The sequence below is a fragment of the Bubalus bubalis genome, chromosome 4 (genome assembly GCF_019923935.1).
Source record: "Bubalus bubalis isolate 160015118507 breed Murrah chromosome 4, NDDB_SH_1, whole genome shotgun sequence".
Classification (NCBI taxonomy): domain Eukaryota; kingdom Metazoa; phylum Chordata; class Mammalia; order Artiodactyla; family Bovidae; genus Bubalus; species Bubalus bubalis.
Window position 1 is genome coordinate 89,253,774 of NC_059160.1, and position 20,782 is coordinate 89,274,555.

The following is a 20,782-nucleotide window of genomic DNA, read 5'->3' on the forward strand; positions in this document are numbered from 1 at the left end:
AATTGATGCTTTTGAACTGTGGTGTTGGAGAAGACTCTTGAGAGTCCCTTGGACTGCAAGGAGATCCAACCAGTCCATTCTAAAGGAGATCAGTCCTGGGTGTTCTTTGGAAGGAATGATGCTAATGCTGAAACTCCAATACTTTGGCCACCTGATGCGAAGAACCAACTCATTGGAAAAAAAACCTTGATGCTGGGAAAGATTGAAGGCAGGAGGAGGAGGGGACAACAGAGGATGAGATGGTTGGATGGCATCACTGAAGTGATAGACATGAGTTTGAGTAGGCTCCAGGAGTTGGTGATGGACAGGGAAGCTTGGCGTGCTGCAGTCTTTGGAGTCACAAAGAGTCGGACATGAGTGAGCAACTGAACTGAACTGATTCTATTCTTTTTGATGTGATGGTAAATGGAATTGCTTCTTGAACTTCTCTTTCTGATCTTTCATTGCTAATGTATAGAAATGCAACAGATTTCTGTGTATTGATTTTGTAACCTGCAACTTTACCAAATTCATTGATGAGTTCCAGTAGTTTTCTGGTAGCATCTTTAGGGTCTTCTATGTATACTCTCATGTCATCTGCAAGCAGTGATGGTTTAATTTCTTCTTTTCTGGTTTGGATTCCCTTTACTTATTTTTCTTCACTGGTTGCTGTTAGCTGTGATCTTAAATGTCATCCTGAACAGAACACCATTTGGCACACGGTAGGTGTTCAACATATGCTTATTGTCAGAATAGCATTAGCTTTCAGACACATGGCCCTTAAAGAACAACTGACAAAATCTTAGACCAGAGAAATTTTCCTCTTTTTTTTTTTTTACATTTTAAATAGGACTCTGTTTCCTGTCACACTTACAAGGCTATTCATTCTGGGTATAGGATGATATTTCATGCTTTGATCTTATTTTGCATTGTGCTTATGAATGTCATATTTCAGTCGTGTCACACATTACCATTTACTGCTTTTACAACAATTTCTCCACACATTCATGTAGTTTCTAAACAAAAATATCAAAAGATGGTGTGCTATTCATAACTATCCCCAGCTCCAAGTTGAGTGATGTGTATATTTACATAAGTTTATTACAAAATTTACTGATAGGATATATAGCATGCAATTTATAAAACTAAAATATATAATTTTCTTTATTGTAAATTTTTTATAGCCAGCTGATCCTCATGAAATGCTTTCATTGAATTTTCCCACATCTTGAATCAAGAACCAAATGTTTGGTGACATTTGACAGACAAATACAGGCATACCTTGGATATATTGTGGGCTTGGTTTCAGACCACCACGATAAAGCAAATATTGCAATAAAGCGAGTCATGAATGTTTTGGTTCTTAAGTGTGCAGTAGCATTATATCTAAAAAACAATAATACATACCTTAATTAAAAAATATTTTGTTGTTTAAAAATGCTAACCACCATCTGAGCCTTCAGTGAGTTGTAATCTTTTTGCAACAGTAGCACAAAAGATGACTGACCACAGATCACTATAACAAATAATAGTAATGACAAAGTTAAAACATTGTGAGAACTACCAAAATGTGACACAGAAACACAAAGTGAGCAAATGTGGTTAGAAAAAAGTTTATGCTGGTAGACTCACTCCAACCTTCAGTTTTTAAAAAGCACAGTATCTGCAAAGTGCAAAAAAGTAAAGGGCAATAAAATGAGGGATGCCTGTATAGCTTTGATTGCTGGTTGACATTTTCATATGCATTAATAAGGTGAAAGTGAAGCAAAGAGACATGTTGGAACTTCACTTATTTGTCAGTGACTTGAGCAACATCTTTGCTGAATTGGATAATAGTTTTTGAATACTGGGAAAATATTTCAATTTTTTGTGCTTTTGACAATATTTAATGACTGTAGATATGATACATTTTTAAACTTAATGTACATTATTAACATTTTCTTGATCACTTCCTTAAGTCTAAACAGTTGACAAAGCAAATAAATTGACTGTAGTATTTGCCAATTTCTGTAGTGTAATTCTTTCACCATAGTTAATTTCAAACTACCAGTGTGACATCACTGATCATGAAATGGGGAAGAGATGAACATACCATCACATCATATTTCCTCCATACAGATATAATAGACAGGTATTCTGGTTTCCAGTATGACATATAAAGAGCTTAGAAGTTATCACTCCTGTTCTCACAACAAAAAAGTTGAACAAACTGAAAATCAGTAACCCTTCTTAGATCCATCAGAGAATCAAGGTGACAGGGCAAACCTCTACCACAAAAAAAAGAAGAATCAGAACAGGCAGAACACAGAATCGTGGCTTACTAGGAGCAAAATCATGGAACCAGTAATTGATGTAAATATTTTAAGGACACTTGATTAACTACTGGAGACTGAACATGAACTTGATTGAAAGATTTCCAGAAACAAAGCTCCTTAGTGCCCAGCCTAAGTAGGTATCCACATTTTCATGAGTTTTACCTCTCAGAGCCCTACAGGTCTTACTATGAAGATAGGAGAAAAATCCTTTCATCCTTCCAATGGGGAGAGTGAAAAGTAGCCATTTTGAAATATACTAGAGCATTCAGTTCTCCTTAAAAAAGCCCTTCCCTCAAGGAAACTATTCAACAGAGCCTGACCAATGTGGGAGAAGGAGAATAAGCTAACTCCAGTCTCCTGTAGCTGTCTTGTTTCATGTAAGAGGGAAAACAGACAAAAAGCATCTATGAAGGTCAGAGTACGGGGACACAATCTCACTAAAAGAATGAGACCTACAGGACACTTCCCCTCCCCGCCCTTTACCAACACATCATTTGAGTTCCTGTAACATTAACAGGTGATTTGGTCTAAAAGAACTATAAACTCAGACCCTATTAAGAAGGAATTTCTAGGGAAACCCAAAGACATCAGAGGAAATAAGGACATCAGAGGAAATTTGACACCTACAGCTTTAACAAACAGGAAACATAGCCTAACTCCCAGCCAGACAAACATAGAACCTCAGTTCCTTTTACCAAATATATCATGTCTCACTTTCTATAAAAAATTTACAAGGCATGCTAAAATGCAAAAAATACAGTCTGGGTATTTCCCTGGCAGTCCTGTGGTTAGGCTCCATGCTTCCACTGCAGAGGGGCCCAGGCTCAACACTTAGTCAAAGAACTAGGATTCCACATGCCCTGGGGCATGGCCATATATACAAATACATATTGGACAACTGGACAAATATGTATTTGGCCATGCCCAGGGCATTCGAGATATATATATATATATATATATATATATATATGTACACATAAAGCAAGCGTTAGAATCAGACTCATATATGGCAGAAACTGGAAATGTAACTGATTAATATCCTAAGGACTCTAATGGAAAAAATGGACACCATGAAAGAATCAGTGAGTGATATAAGCAGAGAGATGAAAACTCTTAAGAAAGAATCAAAAGGCTAGAAATCAAAAGCACGATAGCAGAAATAAGAAATGCCTTGATGGGCTAATCACTACTCTGGACATGACCAAGGAAAGAATCAGGGAGTTTGAAGATATGTCAGTAGAAACTTCCCAAGCTGAAAAGCAAAGAGGAAAAGTAATGAAAACAACAGAATATCTAAATACAGTAGATGTAAATAACTTCAAGAACATAGATAATAGTAAAATGTAATAGGAAAAGATGAATTTTTAGGATTCACTACTGGCATGCTGCAATCCATGGAGTTGCAAAGAGTCAGACATGACTGGGCAACTGAACAACCACCACCCTTATTTTTAGTAAGTATATTTTATTCAATTGTAAGTCTAGATAATATGTAGATTATCTATTCTAGCAACAACAATAATAATAATAGGTTAACAACCAGCTCACAAAATTCCTGAAAACTTAGCAAGTAATTCTCAAAAGTCAATATGAACTGGTGCAGCACATTAGTCTTGAAATAACTTAAAGACTTATTGAAAGTACCATATTCAGATTTATTAATGCACTATATACATATATAAGGTCCCATTATATGCAGAACACATGCTGAGGAAGTTTGCATACATGATTTAATTCTGTTAACTATGAAGTAGATATCATAGCCCTTTTAAAATTAATCAGTTCAAAGTCAGACACCTAGAATGTGGTAAAACTAAGATTTGAGCCCACATCAGTGGCTTCCCTGGTGGCTCACAGTAAAGAATCTGCCTGCAATACAAGAGACCCGGGTTTGATCCCTGGGTCAGGAAGATCCCCTGGAGAAGGAATGGCAAACCACTCCACTCTTCTTGCCTGGAGAATTCCATGGACAGAGGAGCCTCGCAGGCTATACAGTTCATGGGATCACAAAGAGTTGGACACAACTGAGCGACTAACACTTTCACTTCATTTTTTTCAGCACTCTTTGTACTCACTGCTTTCTGAAGCTTACAGTATAAAGAAGACTAGGACAAGAAAAAGGGTAACAAGCACTTGGTTCATCAATTTTTGTGAAGTTATTTTGTCCACTGCCATTCCATCCCTACTGTGAACCCATAAATCCTGTGCCTCCTCAGACAATGGGAGTTTCAGTCATAGTAGTTCTTCAGGACATTCAGTTCAGTTCAGTTCAGTCACTCAGTCGTGTCCAGCTCTTTGGAACCCCAAAGACTGCAGCACGCCGAGCTTCCCTGTCTGTCACCAACTCCTGGAGCCTACTCAAACTCATGTCCATTGCTTCAGTGATGCCATCCAACCATCTCATCCTCTGTTGTCCCCTCCTCCTTGTGCCTTCAATCTTTCCCAGCATCAAGGTCTTTTCCAATGAGTCGGTTCTTCGCATCAGGTGGCCAAAGTATTGGAGTTTCAGCTTTAGCATCAGTCCTTCCAATGAATATTCAGGACTGATTTCCTTTAGGATGGACTGGTTGGATCTCCTTGCAGTCCAAGGGACTCTCAAGAGTCTTCTCCAACACCACAGTTCAAAAGCATCAATTCTTCAGTGCTCAGCTTTCTCTATAGTCCCAACTCTCAAATCCATACGTGACTACTGGAAAAACCATAGGTTTGACTAGATGGACCTTTGTTGGTAGAGTAATGTCTCAGCTTTTTAATATGCTGTCTAGGTTGGTCATAGCTTTTCTTCCAAGGAGCAAGCATCTTTTAATTTAATGATTTTGAAGCACCCCAAAATAAAGTCTCTCACTGTTTCCATTGTTTCCCCATCTGTTTGCCATAAAGTGACAGGACCGGATGCCATGATCTTAGATTTCTGAATGTTGAGTTTTAAGCCAACATTTTCACTCTCCTCTTTCACGTTCACCAAGAGACTCTTTAGTTGTTCTTCTGCCATAAGGGTGGTGTCATCTGCATATCTGAGGTTATTGACATTTCTCCTGGCAATCTTGATTCCAGCTTGTGCTTCATCCAGCCCGGCATTTCTCATGATGTACTCTGCATGTAAGTTAAACAAGCAGGGTGACAATATACAGCCTTGACATACTCCTTTCTCAGTTTGGAACCAGTCCATTGTTCCACATCTGGTTCTAGCAGTTGCTTCTTGACCGGCAAACAGATTTCTCAGGAGGCAGGTCAGGTGGTCTGGTATTCCCATCTCTTGAAGAATTTTCCAGTTTGTTGTGATCCACACAGTCAAAGGCTTTGGCATAGTCAATAAAGCAAAAGTAGATGTTTTTCTGAAACTCTCTTGCTTTTTTGATGATCCAGCAGATGTTGGCAATTTGATCTCTGGTTCCTCTGCCTTTTCTAAATCCAGCTTGAACATCTGGAAGTTCACAATTCACATGCTGTTGAAGCCTGGCTTGGAGAATTTTGAGCATTACTTTGCTAGTGTGAGAGATGAGTGCAATTGTGCAGTAGTTTGAACATTCTTTGACATTGCCTTTCTTTGGGATTGGGATGAAAACTGACCTTTTCCAGTCCTGTGGCCACTGCTGAGTTTTCCAGATTTGCTGGCATATTGAGTGCAGAACTTTCACAGCATCATCTTTTAGGATTTGAAATAGCTGAACTGGAATTCCATCACCTACACTAGCTTTGTTCATAGTGATGTTTCCTAAGGCCCACTTCACTTCACATTCCAGGATATCTGGCTCTAGGTGAGTGATCACACCATTGTGATTATCTGGGTTGTGAAGAGCTTTTTTGTACAGTTCTTCTGTGTATTGTTGCCACCTCTTCTTAATATCTTCTGCCTCTGTTAGGGCCATACCATTTCTGTCCTTTATTGTGCCCATCTTTGCATAAAATGTTCCCTTGGTATCTCTAATTATCTTGAAGAGATCTCTAGTCTTTCCCATTCTATGGTTTTCCTCTAGTTCTTTACATTGATCACTGAGGAAGGCTTTCTTATCTCTCCTTGCTATTCTTTGGAACTCTGCATTCCCATGGGTATATCTTTCCTTTTCTCCTTTGCCTCTCGTTTCTTTTCTTTTCTCAGCTATTTGTAAGGCCTCCTCAGACAACCACTGTGCCTTTTTGCATTTCTTTTTCTTAGGGATGGTCTTGATCACTGCCTCTTGTACACTGTCATGAACCTCCATCCATAGTTTTTCAGGCACTCTATCAGATCTAATCCCTTGAATCTATTTGTTACTGCCACTGTACAATCATAAGGGATTTGATTTAGGTCATACCTGAATGGTTTAGTGATTTTCCCTACTTTCTTCAATTTAAGTCTGAATTTGGCAATAAGAAGTTCATGATCTGAGCCACAGTCAGCTCCTAGTCTTGTTTTTGCTGACTGTACAGAGCTTCTCCATCTTTGGCTGCAAAGAATATAATCAATCTGATTTTGGTATTGACCATCTGGTGATTTCCATGTGTAGAGTCTTCTCTTGTGTTGTTGGAAGAGGGTGTTTGCTATGACCAGTGTGTTCTCTTGGCAAAACTCTGTTAGCCTTTGACCTGCTGCAGGGGCAGCGGCTCTGGGTGCAGTAGACCTGGGTATGGCATAAGCCCTCTTGGAGGAGGCTGCCTTTAACCCCACCGTAGAGCCACCAGAATTTCCACAGGACTGGGAAAACAGATTCTTGGAGGGCACAAACAGAACTTTGTGCACACCAGGACCCAGGAGGAAGGAGCAGTGACCCCACAAGAGACTGACCCAGACTTGCCCGTGAGTGTCCAGGAGTCTCTGGCAGAGGGGTGGGTCAGTGGTGGCCTGCTGCAGGGTTGGGGGCACTGAGTGCAGCAGTGCCTGCATGGGACCTTTTGAGGTCACCATTATCTTCATTACCTCCACTATAGTTTGGCCTCAGGTCAAACAACAGGGAGAGAACATAGCCCTGCCCATCAACTGAAAATTGGATAACAGATTTACTGAGCATAGCCCTGCCCATCAGAACAAGACCCAGTTTCCCCCTCAGTCAGTCTCTCCCATCAGGAAGCTTCCATAAGCCTCTTAATCCTCCATCAGAGGGCAGACAGAATGAAAACCACAGTCACAGAAAACTAACCAATCTGATCACATGGACCACAGCCTTGTCTAACTCAATGAAACTATGAGCCATGACATGTAGGGCACCCAAGACGGATGGGTCATGGTGGAGGTCAACGTGGGTCACTGTAGAAGGGAATGGCAAACCACTTCGGTATTCTTGCCTTGCAAATCAATAAACAGTATGAAAAGGCAAAAAGATAGGACACTGAAAAATGAACTCCCCAGGTCAATAGGTGCCCAACATCAGTGGAGAAATAACTCCAGAAAGAAGAGATGGAGCCAAAGCAAAAACAACACCCAGTTGTGGTGTGACTGGTGATGGAAGTAAATGCCGATGCTGTAAAGAGCAGTATTACATAGGAACCTGGAATCTTAGATCCATGAATCAAGGCAAATTGGAAGTGCTCAAACAGGAGATGGCAAGAGTGAACGTCGACATTTTAGGAATCAGCGAACTAAAATGGACTGGAATGGGTGAATTTAACTCAGATGACCATTTATCTACTATGAAAAGAAAGAATCCCTTAGAAGAAATGGAGTAGCCATCATAGTCAACAAGAGTCCAAAATGCAGTACTTGGATGCAATCTCAAAAGCAACAGAATGATCTCTGTTTCCAAGGCAAACCATTCAATATCACAGTAATCCAAGCCTATGCCCCAACCAGTAATGCTGAAGAAGCCGAAGTTGAATGGTTCTATGAAGACCTACAAGACCTTCTAGAACTAACACCCAAAAAAAAGATGTCCTTTTCATGACATTACCATGGTTACCAGACTCCACTGCTCCAGCCTGAACATTCTAGAAGAAGGCAGGAAGGACCTGAGATGGCCTTCTTCAACTTACATCTGTTAGGATATCAAAATTCCTTTCGGAGCAAGAAGAGGGACAAAACTGAAGAAACAAGTAAGGGAAACATAGAATAGAGGGTTAGAAGGGCCACTTCTTAGTCTTTTCTTTTCCTACCTTGGGTTAGAGTTTTATCCCCTGAGATTAACCACTACACTAGTTAAAATTATGGAGAAGAGAAAGTATCCATTCCCTCTCCTTTCATTTAATATCCTTGTTAAGACACCCAGTTTGTTCAACTGAATGAATTCATTTGCTCATTTAATCAATATTTATTAAGCACCAACTATGTGTCAGACTTTATGTTGGTGACTAGGGTTACAAAGGTAGATAGGATTAGACCTCTCTCTGCCATAAAGTGGCCGACTATCCAATGAAGATAAGTATGCAAACAAAAAAATTTGCAACATGGTGTTTGATTCAGTTAAATATGGAATGTTGTAGAACCACTAAAGAGGAAGTACCTAATGCTATTAGATTGAAATGAGAATACAAGGATCCTTTAGAGAAGAACTCCCACAGGAAATGCTTCTAGAACTCAATATTAAAGGATGATTGGAATTAACCAAGTAGACAAGAAGGGAATACAGCACAGACAAAGGAACAGAGAATTGAGAGTCTTATTAAATGAGCTCCAAGTCCTTGAGTACAGACAAGTGGTAGACAGGAGCTAAGAAGCAGGTGTTGAAAACTAGGCAGGGGCCAGATAATTGAGGATTATGTTATCCATGCTAACCTTTTAACTTTATAGGAACTATTGAAGGAATTTTAGTAGGCAGTGAGTAAATAATCAGACCCGTATTATATCTGCAATACCTAGCAGTACCTCATATCTAATAGAGGTCTAATAAATGTATTTGTAGGGTGAATGAATAAGTGACACTGAATGACTAATTCTAAAGGGAGGATTTACAGGAGATGTGACAAGATTAAGATAGTAAAAGATGAATTGCTTGAAAATAAAAGAGAAAGGGTATTCCAGGCAGAATGAAGAACACATGTGAAGGAAATTAAGTGTGGGCAGGAACTGTTGCAAAAGTGGTATTGGGGTAAAGGGAGGAGATAACTGGGGAAGGATAAAGCACAAAGTTAAGGCTGAGAAGGACTGAGCTTGTGTAGGACTCCGTTGGGCACTCTCTGTTCTCTAATCCTATCAAAGAAGCTCTGTTTCACGTATTTAGCATTCAGGTAAGATTTGTACAAAGAGTCCCACTAATAGACCCTGCTGCTGCTGCTGCTGCTAAGTCGCTTCAGTCATGTCCAACTCTGTGCAACCCCATAGACGGCAGCCCACCAGGCTCCCCCATCCTTGGGATTCTCCAGGCAAGAGCACTGGAGTGGGTTTCCATTTCCTTCTCCAAGGCATGAAAGTGAAAAGTGAAAGTGAAGTCACCCAGTCGTGTCCTACCCTCAGTGACCCCATGGACTGCAGCCTTCCAGGCTCCTCCATCCATAAGATTTTCCAGGGAAGAGTACTAGAGTGGGGTGCCATTGCCTTCTCCGAATAGACCCCAGGAATCCCTTAATAGCCCTACACTCTACTTGCCCCTACCCAGCTAGGTCACAGCATTGTGCCCTGGTGAGGATAGTTTTGTCTCCAAATTAGTTCATCACCCTCTCTCAGTTCATCACCCTCTCTCATAGAAACACATTTGGCCTAACTCACTAATTTCCCATGTTCCATTTTAGTTTATATATTGCCCTCCTGTAATGATAGTTGAGAATTTAGCTTCCCCTCTCCCATCCTAGTTCGTCTAGTATTGTTATGTCACAATTTTAGGTTTATGGTAAGAAAAATTCTAAGAATGACCCTCAATGAATCTTGGCCTTATATCATCCCCTCCCCTTTGAATGTGGGTGGAACCTCTGAATATGATGGAAAACACTCTGGTGATTGTTACTTTACATAGAAAAAAAGGAGATTATGTGAGTGGGCCTAATCTAATCACACAAGCCCTTTAAAATCTGAGTGGTTTTTCCCAGTTAACAGAAAAAGAGGAATTTGGAGATTGGAAGCATGTGGGGCTCTGAAGATGGAGGGGGGCTGCATGCCAAGGAATGTGGGTGGCAGTTAGGAGCTGAAAGTGCCCCAGCTGACAGTCAGCAATGTCCTATAACAACAAAAACCTGAATTCTGTCAATAACCTGAATGAACCTGAAAATAGATTCTTCCTAGAGACTCCAGATAAGACCCCAGCCCAGCCAAGACTTAGATTTCAGCCTTGTGAGACTAAGTAGAGACTGCCAGACTTCTGACTTATAGAAGTGTCAGATAGTGAGTGAATGATGTTGTTTTCAGTGTTTATTTATTTTGGCTGTGTCTGGTCTCAGTTGCGGTAGATGGGCTCTCCCATCTTAGTTGCAGCATGTGGGATCTTTCGTTGGTGCTCACGGGAATCCTCTTCTAGTTGCAGCATATAGGATCCAGTTCCCTGACCAAGGATGAACCCTGGCCAGCTGCATTGGGAGAGCGGGGTTTTAGCCACTTGGACCACCAGGGTGTTAGCCACTTAAACCACGAGTTTAAGCCACTAAATTTGTGGTCATTTGAGATGTAGCAGTAGAAACCCTAATACAAGCTTATATCTATAGTCTTGTAGTCTTAAAATATGTAAAAATTGTCTACTTCTAAGGCAATTAATTTGACTATAATAACTTTTTTGTTCAATTTTTTGTTTATTCCTAGAGTTAAGAACTGCCACCAGTGTTTTTTTTCCCCCATTTGCTTGGTTCTCTGCTATTACTTCAACAACTCTATCCAATGCCCAGTGATATTTTTTCCAGTCATTCAAAACACAACAAGTAATCTACCAATTCCTTTTTTCCCAAACTTCTCTCTCCTACTCCTACATTCTGCCTTCTATTCCTGACACATAGATCTTTCCTAAAACTTGCTTTTGCCTCTCTCCAAGATTTTATTCCCTATTTCCTGGATTCTTTCTTTCTTGGTTTTACTCTCTCCTTTTCCTGGAATATATCCTTGACTAGCTTTCTAAGAATGTATCGGAGGTATATTTTTGAGTGAAGAATGGTTTTAGACTACCATCACACTTGATTGTCAGCTTTTCCAGATATGGAATTCTAGGTTGAAAATCATTTTCTGAAAACTTTGAAGGTATACTTTATTGTCCTCTAACTTCCAGCTGTATTCTTTTGTGTAGGATGTATTTGTCTCCAGAAGTTTTTTGTTTTCTTTCTTGTTCCCTAAGTGTTCGAAATTTCATAATGTTGGAACTTGCTGTATAGGTCTTTTTTCATTCACTGTGATAGACTTTCCATGAGCTTTTTCAACCTGGACATTTGTACCCTTCATTTCTGACAAATTTTCCTGTATTACTTCTTTATTAATTTATTCTCTATTTTCTCCCTTCTCTCTTTTTGGAATTTCCATTTATCAGCTGTAAAACCTGAGGTGATCCTCTAACTTTATTCATATTTCTCTATATTTCCTTTGGGTTTTAAAAAATTTACTCTTTGGGAGCCTCCTCAATTTTATCTTCCAACCTTCTGGGTTAATTTTCTTTTGCTGTGTAAGAAATTACCCTAAAACATAGAAGCTTAAACCAACAAAACATGTAATACCTTATAGTCTCTGTGAATCAGGAATCCAGAAGGAGTTTAGGTAGGTGGTTCTAGCTCAGGGTTTCTCGTGTGTTTTCAGACAGGGTGTCAACAGGGGCTCCAGTCATCTCATGGCTGGAGGCCTCAGTTCTTATCAACAACCGGGCATCTCTGGCTCTTGACACGACACCTCAGTTTCTCACCACATGAGCCTCCGCATAAGCTGCTTGAGTGTTCTAACCTGGCAGCTAACTCTCCTCAGAGCTGGTGATCAGAGTGCAGTGCCTCCAAGATTCAGTTCCTCCAAAGACATCTTTCTCTTTTTCCCATTTTTATTGAGATATAATTGACATATAACATTGTGTAAGTTTGGGCTTCCCTGGTAGCGCAGCAGTAAAGACTCCACCTGCCAAGCAGGAGACGTGTTCAATCCCTGGTCAGGAACATCCCCTGGAGAAAGAAATGGCAACCCACTCCAGTATTCTTGCCTGGGAAATCCCATGGACAGAGGAGTCTGGTGGGCTACAGTCCATGGGGTCGCAAAGAGTCGGACACAACTTAGCTACTAAACAACAACAAGCAAATTGTGTAAGTTTAAGGTGTACAATATGTTGATTTGATACATTTAAAATATATTGCAAAATGTTAACCACTGTAGCATTAGCTTTACTACCTCCATGACATCACATAATTGCCATTTCTTTCTTGTGGTAATAACATTTAGGATCTACTCTCTCAGTACCTTTCAATTATATATAATACCATTTAATTACCTATAATCACCATGCTGTACGTTAGATCCCCATAACTTATTCATCTTATAAATGGAAGTTTATACCCTTCGGCCAACATCTCATGCCCTCACCTCCAGCTCCTGGTGACCACCATTCTACTTTCTGAGTTCTACTTTTATAGATTCCACATGTAAGTGAGATTGTACAGTATTTGTCTTCTTCTGACTGACTCACTTACTTATCTTACTTAGCATCATGCCCTGAAGGTTCGTTCATGTGGTTGCAAATAACAGGATTTCCTTTTTTCCCATGACTGAATAATATTTCATTGTATATGTATTTATACTGCATCTTCTTCATCCATTCATTCATTGGCAGACACTTAAGCTTCTGTAAATGGCTATTGTGAATAATGCTGCAGTGAACATGAAAATGAAGATTTCTCATCAAGATCCTGTTTTTATTGCCTTTGGCTACATAGCCAGAAATGGGGCTTCTGGACAGAGAAATCTTTTATCTCCTTGCTAGGGCATGGTGAATATGATGAGCCTGGTTGTGCCATGTGCTCTGAGACAGAGTTTCAGTGAATACCTCCCTGTTCTCAGACCTATTTTTTTACTCCTACCTTCTGTGGTACCTGCTATATACTAAAGTTTGAGTTTCTCAAGCAGATTAGGTCAGTTCTAGATATATCCTTCATTGCAGACTTAAGTTAAAACTTTTCCTATTCTGATAAACTGGGGCTTCCCAGGTAGTGTTAATAGTAAAGAACCCACTTGCCAATGCAGGAGATGTGGGACCTATCCCTGGGTTGGGAAGATCCCCTGGAGGAGGGCATGATGACCCACTCCAGTATTCTTGCCTGGAGAATCTCATGGACAGAGGAGCCTGGTGGACTGCAGTCCATAGGGTTTCAAAGAGTCAGACAGGACTGAAGTGATATAGCTCTCATGCATGCACATTCTGGTAAGTTAGTTGCTACCCCTTTATCCACTTTCCATTTTTCAAAAAATGTTTCCAGTGAAATATATCATCTTGCTACTGTATCCTTACTCTCTTTCTGCCCCTGAAGGTTAATGCCATTTTTATCATTGTTGTTTTTGTGTTTGCTTGTTTTGGGGGGCAGCACTGGGTCTTCATTGCTGTGCACAGGCTTTCTCTAGTTGCAGCAAGCAGGGGCTACTCTCTGGTTGCAGTGCGTGGGCTTCTCACTGCAGTGGCTTCTCTTGTGGAACATGGGCTCTAGGCACACTGGTGTCAGTAGTCGTGGTGCATGGGCTCAGCTGCCCCATGGCATGTGAAATCTTCCCAGACCAGGAATGGAACCTGTGTCCCCTGCACTGGCAGGCAGATTCTCAACCACAGGACCACCAAGGAAGTCCTTGTTTTGCTATTTTGATGTCATTTTAGGAAATTTAGGAGGGAAAGAAAATAAACTTTATGGTTAATCATTTTTAAAACTGATTTTTGTGATGTATTTCCAAAATTATAAACATTTGTAAGACTGGTACAAAGAAATTCCCTATACCCTTTACCCAAATTAGTCAATTGTTAATATTTGGCCATATTTGCTTGTTCTCTCTCCCCTCGTGTATATATAATTTATATATTAGCATATCTATATATAAACATCTATTTTTTTTCAGCTAGTTGAGAATCAGTAGTTCATATTATGTCCTTTACTCTCAAATATTTCAGTTTGTATTTCTTAAAAATAAGAACACTTTTTTAGGGGCTGCCCTGGTGGCTTAGTGGTAAAGAATCCACCTGCCAATGCAGGGAACATGGGTTCAATCCCTGCTCTGGGAAGATGCCAAAGAGCAACTAAGCCAGTGTGCCACAACTATTGAGCATGTGCCCTAGAGCCTGGGAGCCGCAGCTACTAAAGCTCACATGCCCTAGATCCCATGCTCTGCAACAACAGAAGCCACCAGAAAGAGAAACCTGCACACTGCAACTAGAGAGTAGCCCCTGCTCACTGCAAATAGACAAAAGCCCGAGCAGCATCAAAGACCCAGCACAGCCACAAACAAATAAATAAAATTATTTTTTAGAAGAATAACATTTTTCTAGATAACTCACAGTATAAGTTCTCAAACTCAGCAATTTTAACACTGATACAATACTATTATCTAATTACCTACAGTCTGTATTCCAATTTTTCCAGTTGCCCTGTTAATGTCCTTTAGAATAAAATTTTCCCTTTTAGGATCCAATTAAGGATCAGAAGATATTAAGAAGAGGTAGCAAGAATACACAGAAGAACTGTACAAAAAAGATCTTCACAACCCAGATAATCATGATGGTGTGATCACTGACCTAGAGCCAGACATCCGGGAATGTGAAGTCAAGTGGGCCTTAGAAAGCATCAATACGAACAAAGCCTGGAGGTGATGGAATTCCAGTTGAGCTATTTCAAGTCCTGAAAGATGATGCTGTGAAAGTGCTGCACTCAATATGCCAGCAAATCTGGAAAACTCAGCAGTGGCCACAGGACTGGAAAAGGTCAGTTTTCATCCCAATCCCAAAGAAAGGCAATGCCAAAGAATGCTCAAACTACCGCACAATTGCACTCATCTCACACGCTAGTAAAGTAATGCTCAAAATTCTCCAAGCCAGGCCTCAGCAATATGTGAACCGTGAACTTCCTGATGTTCAAGCTGGCTTTAGAAAAGGCAGAGGAACCAGAGATCAAATTGCCAACATCCTCTGGATCATGGGAAATGGAAGAGAGTTCCAGAAAAACATCTATTTCTGCTTTATTGACTATTCCAAAGCCTTTGACTGTGTGGATCACAATAAACTGTGGAAAATTCTGAATGAGATGGGAATACCAGACCACCTGACCTGCCTCTTGAGAAATTTGTATGCAGGTCAGGAAGCAACAGTTAGAACTGGACATGGAACAACAGACTGGTTCCAAATAGGAAAAGGAGTACGTCAAGGCTGTATATAGTCACCCTGCTTATTTAACTTACATGCAGAGTACATCATGAGAAACACTGGACTGGAGGAAACACAAGCTGGAGTCAAGATTGCCGGGAGAAATATCAATAACTTCAGATATGCAGATGACACCACCCTTGCCTGGAAAATGCCATAGACATAGGAGCCTGGTGGGCTACAGTCCACGGGGTTGCCAAGAGTTGGACACGACTGAGCAACTAACACTTCCTTTCTCAAGATTAGATCAGGTTTAAATGTTTTTGGCAGGACTAAGCAATATTACATCTTTAATACATCACATCAGGAGGCTTGCGATGTCATTTTGTCCCATTATTGGTGATGTTAACTTTGACCATTTGATTAAGGTGGTGTTTTCCAGTCTTCTTCACTGCCAAGTTGATAGCGACAGAGTAAAGGGACAAAATATGTGAATAAGTAGTTAATCCCACTGGGAGATTGTATGAAACAGTATGGGAGACCCTGTAATTTAATGATTACTTAAGAAAGCAGGTTTGCTTAACCACGAAACCAAGCAGACTAGCTTAGCAACAGAACCACACAGCGGCAGAAGACATGCCCCAAAACAATAAAACAGTGGTGGCATGAGACTCACATCCTGCCCATTGAGGTCAGTAAGTTAATGATCCCTAGGACATGCTCTCCGCACACATAAAAAACAATAATTTGTGCACCTAGCTTGACCATGTAGGGACAAGAAAACTCCCTTGCCCAACCTGGAGGAGGAGCTGATGATGGAAACGTGACGTCTACTCAAGAAAGACAAAGAAGTCCTTCTCCCTCTCCCCACTTTTCCTATGATTATAAAACTAGCCCAGTAAGTTCTCAGAGCATGGCATCCCCTTGCCCACCTACTTGTAAGCCTCCAAGTGTCCTTTTCTAATCAGCTACTTCTTATCTATCATTTTGTCTCTTGTTGAATTCTTTTCTGCACTGAGACATAAAGTACTACAGCATCAGAGCTCTTCAGAGCCCGAGACGAAACCCAAACAGTTTCAAAGTTGCTATTTTTATTTTGTAATTAGTAGTGATTTCCAGGAAGATATTTTGAAAAAAATGTAAATACCCTATTTTACATCAAACTTTTTCTTACTAGTTTTAGCATCTATTGATGATTCAGTTATCTCTATGATAGTTCCAAAATGGTAGTTTTCTAACTCACATCCATTTTAACTCCAAGTGTAAAATTTAGGCATGAGTTTTTCCAAAGCATTCAATTTCATTTTTATACAAAATCACTGCTCTTTTTTTAATATCCCAGAAGTTTATTTAATTCTTGCTTGATACATTTTATAGAGAAAGGTTGGGACTATTTGCTTTGGGTGCCCCTAGTAAACCTCACTTTCACTTTTCACTTTCATGCATTGGAGAAGGAAATGGCAACCCACTCCAGTGTTCTTGCCTGGAGAATCCCAGGGACAGCGGAGCCTGGTGGGCTGCCGTCTGGGGGGTCGCACAGAGTCGGACACGGCTGAAGCAACTCAGCAGCAGCAGCAGTAAACCTCATGGAGGCACCCACTGACCCTTTTTTAAAAATACATATTCTATTAGTTTAAGTAATATATCATTAAATTGTAATTACAAAGTAAAACTGGAGTAAATTTTGCGGGGAGAAAAATCACAGCTGACTCGGTATGCATACAGTTCAACTGGTGGGAGCATGAGTATGCAGGTATGCTGGAGAGTAGCTCTTGGCTGCAACTGGAGTGTTTCAGGCATCTTTTAATATGTTTTTCAGAAGAAATGCAGAACATTAAATAATCTAGCAAACCTATTCAATGGAGCTTCTTTAGAAGAGCTCCTAATATTTATAATATTAAGCTATTCACATTTAATATTCTAAAATACATCAAGGAACTAGGGCATTGTAAAGAATTATCAATTAAAAACTTAGATAAGCTTGTCCTGGACCAAGCTAGAGATTCCTGAATATTTGCCAAATTCTATATGTGAGTTAGGATAAGGGGGGGAATAAATGTGAGGTCCCTTTCCAGACATATTTTAGAAGCTTAGAATTCCTTGTGGTGAAATATCACCCAAATGAGACTAATGTAATATTGTATGTCAACTATACTTCAGTTAAAAAAAAAAGAAATATTACCCAAAGATAATGATATCTGATAGAAATTGACAAGATACTCTAAAATTCATATGGAAATATAGGGTATCCAGAATAACCAAAGCAATCTTGAAGAATAAGAATGATGGAGGACATACTTCCCAATTTCAATTCTTCTACAAAGCTTCTATAATCAAGACCATAGTGATGTTGGCCTAAGAATTGCCATATTAGATCAGTGAAATAGAACTGAGAGTCCAGAAATAAACTTTTATATTTATGGTCAGTTGATTTGCAACAAAGGTGCCAAGACAATTCAATGGGAGAGAATAGTTTTTTCAAAAAATGGTGTTGCAAAAACTGGATAATCACATGCAAAAGAATGAAATTGGGCTCCACCTCACACCACATGCAAAAATAAACTCAAAATGGATCACAGACATAAACGTAAGACCTAAAACTTTAAAACTTTTAGAAGAAAAATCTTCATGACCTTGGATTAGGCAATGTTTTGTAATAAATGACAGCAAAAGCATAAATGACAGAAGAAAAGATAGATAGCTTGGATTTCATAAAAATTAACTTTTGTCTTTCAAAGAACACTGTCAAGTAAGTGAAAAGAGGCTTATGTGTTTTTGTAAATGTTTGGATTATAAGACAGATTTAAAAATAAATAAGTATAAACTTATTAAATCAATAATCATAAGAGAAAATGAAAGTTATTACAGTTGTGTAGAACAAAATGTGGGCTCAGACAATTTTGATAGGAAATATTTTCTAAATGTTAACAGATAATTCCATTCTTGATAGAAAAAAATGAAAATAACCAATTAATTTTATAATAACACAAACTGATAAAATAACATAAAACAATACAGAATACAGTACAAAAGAGGAACCCATAGACCAATAAATGGATAAATTCACTAATAGATTAAGTTCAAGAATAAAGACAATCATATACCATCAAGTAGGATTTATTCCAGAAATGCAATGAGGATTTACTATTAGGAAATAGATAAATATAAATACATCACACCTGTATGTCCAAAAGTTATATCCAACTATCACTAGGAACTAAAACGGCATTTGATACTTTTAGAAAACACTTTGTAAATTAAGTAAAAAAAGACATCATTAGCATAATATACTATCTACCTCATATTTATACACAAAAATAAATTCTTGATGATGTAAAGACCTAAGCATATAAGACAAAACTATAGAAATATTAGAGGAAAATGTAAAATATTTTCACAATCCCAGGATGATTTCAGAAAACTTTCTTATAGGACATAAGACCCAGAAGCCTAAAATTAAAGATTGACAACCTTTCCTAAATAAAAAATTATAATTCTGTATCAAAAGACATCATAAAGTTAAAGGTAAGAAAGCAACTAAGAGGGGAATTCCCTGTTAGTCTAGGGGTCAGGACTCCAAACTTTCATTGCCAAGGACCTGGGTTTGATCCCTGGTCTGGGAACTAAGAACCCACAAGCCATGCAGCATGGCCAAAATTTAATAAATAAAAGAAAGACTAAGAGAAAATATTTGCTATTTATAGATGTGTATGTGTGTATACACATATTTATATATATACACACACCTCTATATAAACACACACAAATTTATAATTCACACATACATATAAAACACATTTATAATTCATATATATAATATTCAGAGTACACAGAAAACCCCCAAGTAGGGCATCAATCCAGACTCCCCTTCTCATTCAACATCAGATATTTATTTTTTGGGAACTGACTGAGCCAGGCACAGTGTTAGACACTGGGAATACAAAAGTGACTAACACAGATGATAAATAAATAAACAAGATATTCACAGATTATAACAAGTATAACAAGTACAGAAAGGATATAAGGGTGGGAGAGTTGATCCAGTGGCTCAGGAGTTATAAACTGCTGGCCAGAGGGCCAGACTCAGCCTGCAGAGTGATTTCTTGAAAAAATTTGGACCAACATCTAAAACTCAGGAGATTTTATGTAAATTCCACATTTCTGACTTCTCTTAAAGATTAGAACTGGCCGCACTGGCCCTAAGTTCCCACATGAGCACGAATGGCCAAAGTAGCAGCTGACCATTTTGATTGGACAAGTTTCCTGCTCAGTTTGTTTCATTCGTTATCTGCCTGACTCTTGGAGGCAACTGAGTTCATAGATCCCATGATGGAGAGTAACTTGGAGAGGTCCACTTTAGACAATAATCAAGGAAGTAATGTTTGAGCAACTTCATGAAGAATGAGAATGAACCAGCCATATGTAGAGGTAAGGCAAGAACTTCCTAAGAGCGAATTTCAAAATCTAGAAGCAGTTCAAGGCCAAACTATAGCAAAGCACTTCCAACTCCCACTTTGATCACAGACTACTTTCACTGTATCCCAGTCAGAAACCTGTGGCTCATCTCCCATTTGTAACAAGCATTTTTTCCCCTTGGTTGATTTCTAGTTTCATACTGCTATGGTCAGAAAAGATGCTTGAAATTATTTCTCTCCTCTTAACTTTGTTGAGTCTTGTTTCGTGTGAAATTATGTGGTCTATTCTAGAAAATGTTCCTTGAGACTTGAAAAGAATGTGTACTCTGGGTTCTTTTTTAAAAAATTATTTATCTATTTTTACTTTTGACTGTGCTAGGTCTTCATTACTTTGTACGGACTTTCTCTAGTTGTGGCAAGCAGGGTCTACTCTTCGTTCTGGTGCATGGGCTTCTCATTGTGATGGCTTCTCTTGTTGTGGTGCAGGCTTTAGGCACGTGGGCTTCAGTAGTTGCAGCTTGTGGGCCCTAGAGCATGGGCTCAGTAGTTGTGGTGCATGGGCTTAGTTGCTCCTCAGCATGTGGAATCTTCCCAAACCAGGGATCAAACCCATGTGCCCCCTGCATTGACAGGCAGATCCTTATCCATTGCACCACCAGAGAAGTCCTGGTTCTTTGTTTTGCTTGTTTTGTTTGGATGTAGTGTCTTGTAGATATAAGTTAAGTCCAGCTGTTTTATTGTGTTCTTTAGGATTTCTGTTGCTTTACTGATTTTCTGTCTGGAAGATCTGTCCTTTGATGTCAGTGAGGTGTTAAAGTCTCCTGCTGCTGCTGCTGCTAAGTCGCTTCAGTCGTGTCCGACTCTGTGCGACCCCATAGACAGCAGCCCACCAGGCTCCCCCGTCCCTGGGATTCTCCAGGCAAGAACACTGGAGTGGGTTGCCATC

General features: G+C 39.5%; 1 protein-coding gene across 3 annotated transcripts in view; it reads left to right on the forward strand.

Moving 5' to 3' along the window:
• The window catches only part of TEX49 (testis expressed 49), a 41,752-nt gene that overhangs the window by 5,931 nt on the left and 15,039 nt on the right, over positions 1–20,782 (forward strand). The window contains exon 1 of one of the 3 annotated variants that reach the window (XM_025284070.3): positions 8,155–8,300. The exons of the other annotated variants lie outside the window; for them this stretch is intronic. Within the exon in view, the coding sequence (XP_025139855.2) occupies positions 8,222–8,300 (79 nt within the window). The 5' untranslated portion in view covers positions 8,155–8,221. Of the gene's footprint in view, positions 1–8,154; positions 8,301–20,782 lie in introns of those variants that run through there. 3 annotated transcript variants of the gene reach the window in all.